The sequence below is a fragment of the Phragmites australis genome, chromosome 11 (genome assembly GCF_958298935.1).
Source record: "Phragmites australis chromosome 11, lpPhrAust1.1, whole genome shotgun sequence".
NCBI lineage: Eukaryota > Viridiplantae > Streptophyta > Magnoliopsida > Poales > Poaceae > Phragmites > Phragmites australis.
In genome coordinates, this window is record NC_084931.1 from 943,780 (window position 1) to 954,152 (window position 10,373).

Sequence of the window (10,373 nt, forward strand, 5' to 3'; positions counted from 1 at the left end):
GTAACATAAAAAATATACAGGACTCTGGAACAAAATATGCAATACCATTACCACAATTCATCGCAAAAGAGTAAAAAAAAAAGACAACAGGGAGACGTGCATAGCACACATATTACTAGTTGGATGCGTGGAAGCTTGCGTAGCCACATGAACTGATGGTTGGAGACAAGTGGTTAACCAGTTTAATTTTATGCAACAACAAAATATTTTTTCTATAAAAAAAAAACTTGGAAGAAATCAAAGGCTACAATCACTTCTGGGGTATCAATTATCTCAAAAATGTCTTTCGAGGGTTGTGGAAATGGGTAATCTTGTCACGGGCAGAATTTGTGATTGGCTGATTGCTGCCATTTGACTATTCAGAGAATTGTCAATTATCTAAAAAAATGTCTTGTTTCTACTATATAGTTTTTTTAAAAAAAATTTGTATGTTCAACTATATTTTACTCCATATGAGAGAAATACATTCGAACGTTAACTTATTCATAGAGGAGATAATTATACTGCATATCAAACTTATTCTTGTTATCCGTCAAATTCTACTACTATATGTTTTACTTAACCACCTAAAAGTCCACTCTTCTTTTATTTCTTTACCTCTATCTAGTTTTCTCCCTTTTTCTTCTTTTATTCCATCTGATGCCTGTTAGATCGTTTCCCCGCCTCCACTCATGGGGCATCTTAGACCATTTCCAATAGAAACTCTAAAAATCCACACCCTATAACACTATTACAGCCTCATCTATCACTATTACAGTCTTTTATGTTTTTTCTATCTCCAACAGACACCCTATTTCCTACATTCTATTCCTCTCTTCCTTTCCTCGGACCCACATACATACACATGGAACAGTGATAGAGACTGTCGTCCGTGCGCTGCAAAAATGCCGCTATCTGCCGGAGCCTTCATCCCTGCAGCGCACAGCAAAAGACATTTGAAGTCTCTGTTAGAGTTGGCGCAAGAAGCAAAAACGGCATTTCATACATACACAGGGATGCGGCAAGAGCTTTGAAGTCTTTGTCGGAGTCGGCCTTAGTATTTGGTTATTAGTCAAAATCACCATCAATACATCACCAAATGGAAATGAAAAAAGAAAGGGGAAATAAAAGAAGAGTGAATTTATTGGTGGATAATCCAAATATATGAACTTGTAGATGTGTTTTTGAAAATAGAGTTTACTCGTGGGAGTTTATTTGGATTTTCCCCATATAAATAAAACTCCTGCTCGCTCTGGCTCGCTGCCCCCCCCCCCCCCTATCTCTGCAGCCGCCACCTTTTCTTGTGACTCATCGTCGGCGACCTCACCGCCGGCGACGGGACACAGCAGGCCACGGCCTCCTTCCACAGCATTCTTCTGTCGTCGAGAGGCGTCGCCCTCCCTCTTCGTCACCGATCTCTGCTGTTACTGGGCTGGCGTCGAGTGGAAGAGATCCATCCGTGCTCCTCTCCGTGGATCCGTTTCTGCTTTTGATGGTGAGTATCCGCAGCTTGCTTGGAAGACAACTTCTAGGAGTTGGTGTCGTTCTTGGGGTTCTTTCATTTGCTGTGACTGGCTGTGAGCAATCAAATCCAAATCTTTAGTCCTCTCCATTCGTTTAGCTGCGGATCTGTTTGCTGCGTGGTTCGCAACTAGCCCTATCCTCCCATCCGTACTTCGATTAGGTTCTTCTTCAGCTCGAGAGATCAATCTACCCAAGGTGTTAGTGCAGTTTGTTGTCCAAAAACTTTTGGAGATTCAATTCAACCCCCATGCCTAAGTTCTTTTTTTTTTGGCAGGAACCATGCCCCAATTTGATCCTGTCTCTGTTCTTGCCTCTTAGATTACAGTTGTGCATGCCATCTGAAATTGTGAACATGCTTTGCTACTCAGGTCAACATCAAGATGGCTCCCTCGGGGAGGAAGAAGCAGCAAGTTGCAACCTTCATCGTGCTATGCATCCTGTCATCCATTGGCGTCTGCAGAGCGCAATTCAAGCCTGCTGACAACTACCTTGTTGACTGCGGGTCCTCCAAGAGCACGACGGTTGACAAGAGGACCTTCGCCGCTGATGGCGCATCTCCGGTGACAGTGTCCACCTCCAAGGACATCCTTGCCGGCACCTCGGCAAATGGGGTGGCCTCTTTTGATAACCAGGCGCTCTACCAGACCGCCCGCATCTTCACCGACCCGTCGTCCTACACTTTCCCGATCCAGAAGCAGGGCCGGCATTTCGTCAGGCTCTACTTCTTCCCCTTTATCTACCAGAGTTATGATCTTTCACTTGCCAAATTCACAGTGTCAACCCAAGATGTGCTCCTGCTTAGTGATTTCCAACAGCCAGACAAGACTGCACCGTTGTTCAAAGAGTACTCATTGAACATCGCCCGCGACAAGCTTGTTATTTCCTTCAAACCGTCGAACGGAGTTGCATTCATCAATGCAATCGAAGTGGTCTCCGTCCCAGATGATCTCATCAACGATGATGCCCAACTGGTCAACCCTGTGCAGCAGTACAGCGGTTTGCCTACACAACCACTGGAGACGGTTTATCGGGTGAACATGGGTGGTCCAAAGGTCACTCCAGACAATGATACCCTCTCGAGGACCTGGGTGCCTGATCAGAGCTACCTATTGAACCCAACTGTGACCAAAAAGGTTGCTTATGGCAAGGATGTCAACTATATGAAGGGTGGAGCAACTCAGCTGGCCGCCCCTGGTATTGTCTACGGTACAGCTACAGAATTGGCAGCATCAAATACTTCCAACGCGCTTTTCAACATGACATGGCAGTTTGATGTGGATGCCGGCTTCAGCTATTTGATAAGATTTCACTTCTGTGATATAGTCAGCAATGCACTGAACCAGCTCTACTTCAATGTGTATGTTGGGAGCTTCCTTGCGCAAAATAATCTTGATCTCTCAGAATTATCTCAGAATCAGTTAGCTACAGCTATCTATGTAGATGTGGTTCTTTCATCTAATGATGCATCTAGCAAGCTCAGCATCAGCATTGGCCCATCAACCTTGAAAAATGTATTACCTGACGGGATTCTGAATGGGCTCGAGATTATGAAGATGAGCAGTGGAGGTTCTGCTTTTACTGTTGGGTCTGGCGGTGCAAACAAAAATTTGGGTGTGATTATTGGTTCAGCCCTTGGAGCTTTTGGACTACTTATAATTGTCCTTGTTCTTGTGCTTCTTTGCCGGAGGAAAAGGACTCTGGAAAAGCAGCATTCAAAGACTTGGATGCCTTTCTCTATCAACGGGCTCACCTCTCTCAGTACAGGAAGCAGAACTTCTTATGGTACGACTCTTACATCGGGGCTGAATGGAAGCTACGGATACCGTTTTGCCTTTAATGTGCTCCAAGAAGCGACAAACAATTTTGATGAGAACTGGGTCATTGGAGTTGGAGGTTTTGGTAAGGTCTACAAGGGAGTGTTGAGGGACGAGACAAAGGTTGCAGTGAAGCGTGGAAATCCAAAATCTCAGCAAGGTCTCAATGAGTTTCGTACAGAGATTGAACTTCTCTCACGGCTGCGCCACCGCCATTTGGTGTCTCTGATTGGGTACTGTGATGAAAGGAATGAAATGATCTTGGTTTATGAATATATGGAGAAAGGGACTCTCAAGAGCCATCTCTATGGCTCTGATAACCCCTCACTCAATTGGAAGCAGCGGTTGGAGGTTTGCATTGGAGCAGCAAGGGGACTGCACTATCTTCATACTGGCTCAGCAAAGGCCATTATCCACCGTGATGTCAAGTCTGCAAACATCTTGCTTGATGAGAACCTCCTCGCAAAGGTTGCTGACTTTGGGCTATCGAAGACTGGGCCTGAGTTGGACCAAACTCATGTCAGCACTGCAGTGAAGGGTAGCTTCGGTTATCTTGATCCTGAATATTTTCGGAGGCAACAGCTGACTGAGAAGTCAGATGTCTACTCATTTGGTGTTGTTTTGCTCGAGGTTCTTTGTGCAAGGCCGGTGATTGACCCTACACTTCCAAGGGAGATGGTGAACTTGGCAGAGTGGGGAATGAAGTGGCAGAAGAGAGGAGAGCTGCATCAAATTGTCGATCAGAGAGTTTCAAGCACGATCAGACCAGATTCTCTGAGGAAGTTTGGAGAAACAGTGGAGAAGTGCCTGGCAGATTACGGTGTGGAGAGGCCATCGATGGGAGACGTCCTCTGGAACCTGGAGTACGTTCTGCAGCTTCAAGATGCAGATTCCACTATCTCGGATGTGAACAGCATGAACCGTATTGTCGAGCTCCCATCCCAAGTTCAGAATGTTGGCGCCCTTGAGAGCATCAGTGTGACAATGGCAGAAGCTGGAGCTTCAAAGGAGCCTGATCATGACCTCTCCGACGTGTCGATGAGCCGGGTTTTCTCTCAGCTAATCAAAGCTGAGGGAAGGTAAAGGTGCATGACACAGCCTGTAGAGGAAGCCTTGAAAGTTGTCTTGTTGAAGTTTACTCGAGAGATCATGTGTAATTGTATTTTTCTTTTTTGTTCTCCATTATTTTACCGAACTACTTTTTCAATTTGTTACAGTTTTAGCCTACGCGGCTACATCTTAGTAGATAGCCTGATTCAACCGGTGAAGTGCTGGATGTGTGAAGTACTGCAGTTTGTAAGCACCCCAGTCTGACATTTTGTATGCCGTCCTGTCCATTTTGTACTCTTTTCATGTACTGTCTGTACCTTTTGGCAGTTCATGCACACGCTTACAATTGATTGTGTTGTCTCGTGCTTCGGCCACGACCCCCCCCCCCCCCCCCCCCCCTCAAGAGTGAGACCGGCTCCGAAGTTCCAACACGAATGGCCATCTCAAAGCAGAAACAAGCAGAACACGGATGCAGGAGCACAATAACAGTATGCAGAAACAGCCACCTCAGTATGCCACCGCCACAATAGTCATATTACAACCAAGAACTGAGAAGTAACACTTTAATAATTCACAGGTATGTATGGGGTTGCCAACTAACCACTAAAAATAAGGTTTTTGTGAACTCAGTTATCATCATTAGGAGAAGGAAGAAATAAACAGCAAAAGTCATCTTCCAAAGTGAGAATGACAACTTGTCTCCTGCACTTTTCTGTATTGATGAATAGTTTGCTGTTCAACAAACATCCTTTGGCGATTATCTTTATATGATCAAAACAAATTGATTGATTGATTTAGTCACTCAGGTTTGAACCGATGTTAGCCATTACTCGCCCTTCTGCTTCCTCGACCGCCTCTTGGGGCCTGAAGAGCTTGTAGACCTGCCCACAAATTTGAGAACCTCGTCGATCAGCACCACCGGGAACGCGACCAGCAAAACAAGCAGCCACTCGTTCAAGCTGAGTGGCACGATGCCAAACACTGTCGCGAGGAACGGCACGTAGAGGATCATGAAATGGAGCCCGAAAGACACGGACATCGCAAGGAGCAGCCATGGGTTCACCCAAGGAGGCATCCTGAGCAGGCTGGTGTCTTCAGAGAGAGCGTTGAGCGAGTTGAACATCTCAATCGCCACCAGGACGGACAGAGATAGCGTTGTTGCCTTCACTTTGCCGGCCTGGAAGTACTCGCAGGGGTTGTCGAAGGTGAAAGTTCTGGCTCCAGCAGTGTAAGGCGCAACCTTGAAGTTGTCCCAAGTTGAGCACTGGCCCCAGTTTGAGAGCTGCGAGTAACTGACAAGAGTGTGACCATCTCCAGTGAGGTCAATGCCCATGAAAGATCCATGCGTGTACCATATGACAAATATGCCAACAGTTGCAATCCCAACATAAAGGCCAATGATCTGCAAGCAAAATATAACTCTGCATGAGAAATTATCTCAAAATATAAGATTCTGCAAAAGACCGATAGATAAGTCTGAATAGTACAAAACTAGAGAGATAATTTACCAGGTAGCGGAACAAAATCCAAGGAGTAATAAGTGAATCATCGCTCCTTCTTGGCGGCTTCTTCATGATGTCCTTGTCAGGTGGATTGAAACCTAACGCAGTTGCAGGGGGTCCATCGGTGACAAGATTAACCCAGAGAAGTTGAACAGGTATCAATCCCTCGGGAATACCCAAGGCAGAAGTTAGGAAAATACAAGCAACTTCACCAATGTTTGAGGAAATCATGTATCTGCAGCAGCCAAGGAAGACAGTCAGAATCCTCACAAGGAACACAAACATCATAGCTGGCCCAACTAAGCAATGCAAAATCGGATGAAATATGTTTGCATCTAGCTGCGCTCCATGTAGGGAGATCAGCATTATTATGTTACCTAGCATATTGATCTGTTTTTTTTCCTCCTGCCAAACTAGAATCTCAAGTCAAAACCAACTGATGAGATCAACTACATGTGTGCAAGAAAACACAAGATATCAAGTCTGAACCATAATCAAAGCAAGCTCTCAGCACAAACCTGATGAAAGCTTTCATATTGTCATAAATAGATCTTCCTTCACCAACTGCAGAAACTATAGTGCTAAAGTTGTCATCAGCCAACACCATATCAGAGGCCTCTTTGGCAACCTGAAACACATAAGGTTTGCTTACAAAAAACTTCAAAAAATAGCATGGCCAAGTCATAGTTCTGCTGACATCACTCTGTTTCAGGCCGCTTTCAATAAAAGCAGGGATTGAAACCCATTTGTCCCAAAAAAAGTTTTTTTCACAGGTTTTCTCAAGTAGAAATAGCAAAACAATTTTAAAAGCCAGTAGTTTTCTGTCCAGGCAGCTAAAAAACAAGTAGTTTGAGGACAAGCTAAGATGGAAAATAAGTATATACCTCAGTTCCAGTAATGCCCATTGCTATACCAATGTCAGCCAGTTTTAGAGCAGGGGCATCATTGACTCCATCTCCAGTCATGGCAACAACTTCACCATCTTCTTTCAACAGTCTCACAATCTCTTGTTTGTGCCTAGGCTCTGCCCTAGAGAACAGAAGGCCACCTTTCCTTCGTAGCAGTGTCTTCTTCTCCTCAAGTGCCATGAACTGCTTCCCTGTAAGGCTCTTTAAGGTGATATCCTCATTCGATGAAAACACACCTATTTCACGGCATATTGCCTCAGCAGTTTCTTTGTTGTCCCCTGTTATCACCATAACACGGATGCCAGCAGCTCTGCAATCTTCAATAGCATCAAAAACCTCTTCCCTGGGAGGATCCTGGCACATCCAGAAATTTTTTTGTTAATGTTGTAGAAAATTGAGTGCCGACAAGAGGGTTTGGCACATTTTGCATGTATCTTCTTAAATCCAGGTCCCCGTGGGATATATTTCTGTAGATCTATATTGTACAGTGTTGAAATAAGAAACAAAATTTCTTCTAAATAGCCCCAAAAAGGACTGTCATCTTACCCTTAAGCCAACAAGACCAGCAAATATTAGTTCAGTCTCAATTGCTGCATAATTGGCTGGGTCCAGCAAAAGCTTATGAGCAGGATGGTTTTCGCCATCGTATGTTGCAAAGTCAGCTAGATCCTCCTTGTACGCAAAACCAAGGCAGCGCAAAGCTTTAGTTGACATTTCATGGAGGCTGGCCAACATAGTTTCCTTTGATTTCTCATCTAACGGCACCACTGAACCATCCTTCAGTTGAATGTGGCTACTTCTCTCAAGCAACGTTTCAACAGCTCCCTGCCATGAAGAATACAGCATCAAGCACTCACAGTAATACAGGGAACATGTGATCCAATAAAGTTCTATCTAGAAAAGAGGGGTAAGTTGTACAGGAAAAATCTTTCATTACAAATGGATCGTTCCAAAATGTCAATAACTAAAAATAGGGAATCGTCACCTTCACGAGTAGAGCATTGCTTCCTGAACTGGTCTTCACAATGACACCCATTGATTTCCTCATTCGGTCAAATTCGAGCGTGGCAATCCTTTTGGCAACATTGTTCCACCATCTGCAGCAGCCTGTCAGCAAACAACATTGCAATTCACATGTCTGAAAGTCGTTGCATGTATTGATTAAGCACCAAATATTAGGAAAGAAACAAATGTTAAGGCACGAAAGCATGTATTTATTACCTAATGTATCAGACGGGTCCAATGACAGTCCACTCTTTCCTCCAGGCAGACCCATTTTCTCAACCAGGACCTAGAAGAAACCAAAGAAGGAAGTTAACATAAGCGCTAAACAATACACTGTTTCCCAATAGCAAACGTGTCTTATTTGGCATTGCACCAACACATGTGAGAACACAATTTTCAGTTGTCTCTGTACCTGGACGGTTAACAACATGATCATCACATCTGTAACTGATTTATTGCGTTCCAGAGTACCATACTCTTGGACTAATACACCACAGAATTTTGCAAAATGAGAATAGCATGTAAGTTTAGCAATCCTCACCTTTAAAGCTGCCTCAGTCGGCATTCCGGTGGCGACATACTGATGTGAAGAATGTGCCACGCTGGCATCATTGCACACAGCTGCAACCTTTGCAATCGTCTCAAGGTTTGCATCCATGCTCCCTGCAGGCCAATCGTGAATTTTCCCATCCTGGGGATCGTATGTTGTCCCGTCCACCTTGAAGTTCCTAACTTGCCCTGCAGAATCACCAATCGCCACGAGTTTTGCCACCGACATCTGGTTTGTGGTCAGTGTTCCGGTCTTGTCTGAGCAAATCACCGTGGTGCAGCCCAGTGTCTCCACACTCGGCAGCTTCCTCACCAGCGCATTCTTGGCGGCCATCTTCCTCGTTCCAAGCGCAAGGCAAGTTGTGATCACAGCAGGCAGGCCCTCAGGTATCGCGGCGACGGCAAGCGCCACGGCGATCTCAAAGTAGTATGTGCACTTCTCGAACGAGAACCGTATGTTCCTTGGCACCCATCCATCAAGCTCAAACGTTAAGAAGTATTTGACATTGATCAACCACACCAGGGCGCATATGAGACCGATGATCTTGGTGAGCACCTCGCCAAATTCGTTGAGCTTCTTCTTGAGTGGGGTGTCGTCGTCCTCCTGCGACGCCTCATGGATCTGAGCGTGGATTTTGCCGATCTCCGTGGTCATCCCGGTGTGCACGACGAGGCAGATGGCGCCGCCGTTCACGACGGTGGTCCCGGCGAACACCATGCACTCCTTGGCCTGGATGTCGGCGTCCTCTGTGGGCACTGCGTGCGCGGTCTTGTTGACGGAGGCGGTCTCGCCGGTGAGCGAGCCCTGCTCAACTCGGAGCGTGGATGTGACGAGCCGGAGCACGCGCATGTCCGCGGGCACCTTGTCCCCGACCCGGAGCTGGACGACGTCGCCGGGGACGAGGTCCCGCGCGGGGAGGCTGGGCACCCACTCCCCGTCCCGCAAGACGGCGGCGTGGTCGGACTGGATCTCCCGCAGCGCCTCGAGCGCCTTCTCTGCGTTGGTCTCCTGCCATATTCCGACGGCGGCGTTGACGACGAGGATGAGGAAGATGACGAGCGGCTCGACAAAGGCGGAGAGCGTGACCTCCCCCGCGGAGTTGGAGAGCGCGAGGAGGAAGGAGACGGCGGCCGCGACGAGGAGGATGCGGACGAGCGTGTCCTCGAACTGCTGCGCGAGGAGCTGCAGCAGCGACGGGCCCGGGTGGTCGGCGAGTTCGTTGGGCCCGTGCGCTTGCAGCCGCGCCGCTGCCTCGTCGGACGAGAGCCCCCGCGCCGCGGAGACCCCGAACCGCGCCTCGCAGTCCTTGACGGAGCGCGCCCACGCCGGGAACTCGTCGTCCACCGCCGGCGCCGCCTCGCCCATCGTCGCCGTCAGCGCGTCACGCCTCCAAGACGCGATCTTTCGCACGGAGGATCAATCTCCTTGCGGAATTCGACTCCACAAGATGCGATTTTGGCGGCGGGGGATCGCTACCTTTTATGTACGTACCCCCCGGCCACAAAAGCCGCGTCGAACAAAGACGAGATCTTTTTCTGTTCTCGTTGGCGTGCGGTGCCTGGACTCCGGAGTCCGCAACCAACAAATGCGTCGAGCCCGAGAACTCAATCGATCAAGCCCCGCAACCAAGCGATGGAATTCTCCGAGTCCCGGCGCCGCACGGAACCGCCTCTCCGTCCCAAGGACGCGGCGGAGGCACGAGCCCTTCACTGACTCACTCTCCCTCGCGTCGCCGCGACGAGCAGAGAGGAAAGGAAGAAGAGGTTGTTGGGTGGGGTACTACGGGTGGTGGGGATGTGGGAACCGCATGCGCGCCGCTCCCTCTTCTGCTTCGGCTGCAAGTTGAAATACGAGGGGGTGAGGAAGGTGGCAGGAAGCTTCCTGCGGTGCGGGTGCGGGTGCGGGTGCGGTCCCTCCCAACCGCCTGCTGCCGCAGCAGTCCAGTAGGCCTTGGGAGGAGGAGGTTTGCTACGGACGCTGCCGCTGCTACAAACTGCAAAGTGGCGCACGCACCGCGCATTCGGTGGGGCGGGGAGATGCG

At 48.0% G+C, this 10,373-nt stretch overlaps 2 protein-coding genes across 2 annotated transcripts; one reads left to right on the plus strand and one right to left on the minus strand.

The window, feature by feature from the left end:
- Nucleotides 1-1,253: 1,253 nt before the first annotated feature.
- LOC133884758 (receptor-like protein kinase HERK 1) lies at nucleotides 1,254-4,713 on the plus strand. Its single transcript, XM_062324301.1, has 2 exons — nucleotides 1,254-1,474; nucleotides 1,872-4,713. The coding sequence occupies exons 1-2, from the start codon at nucleotides 1,472-1,474 to the stop codon at nucleotides 4,398-4,400; spliced, it is 2,532 nt and encodes an 843-aa protein (XP_062180285.1). The 5' UTR covers nucleotides 1,254-1,471; the 3' UTR covers nucleotides 4,401-4,713.
- A 145-nt stretch (nucleotides 4,714-4,858) lies between these two features.
- On the minus strand, nucleotides 4,859-10,373 carry LOC133884757 (calcium-transporting ATPase 4, endoplasmic reticulum-type-like). The gene is made up of 8 exons (XM_062324300.1): nucleotides 8,324-10,373; nucleotides 7,999-8,068; nucleotides 7,763-7,884; nucleotides 7,324-7,602; nucleotides 6,754-7,131; nucleotides 6,388-6,497; nucleotides 5,876-6,104; nucleotides 4,859-5,769 (listed from the first exon to the last, which is right to left on the minus strand). The coding sequence occupies exons 1-8, from the start codon at nucleotides 9,695-9,697 to the stop codon at nucleotides 5,194-5,196; spliced, it is 3,138 nt and encodes a 1,045-aa protein (XP_062180284.1). The 5' UTR covers nucleotides 9,698-10,373; the 3' UTR covers nucleotides 4,859-5,193.

Coding starts and splice junctions, on each gene's coding strand:
- LOC133884757 (XM_062324300.1), bottom strand. CDS start 9,697: ATGGGCGAGGCGGCGCCGGCGGTGGACGACGAGTTCCCGGCGTGGGCG. Junction 7,885..7,998: donor GGACCCGTCTGATACATTAG/GTAATAAATACA, acceptor GTTTGCTGACAG/GCTGCTGCAGATGGTGGAAC. Junction 6,498..6,753: donor TGGGCATTACTGGAACTGAG/GTATATACTTAT, acceptor TATGTGTTTCAG/GTTGCCAAAGAGGCCTCTGA.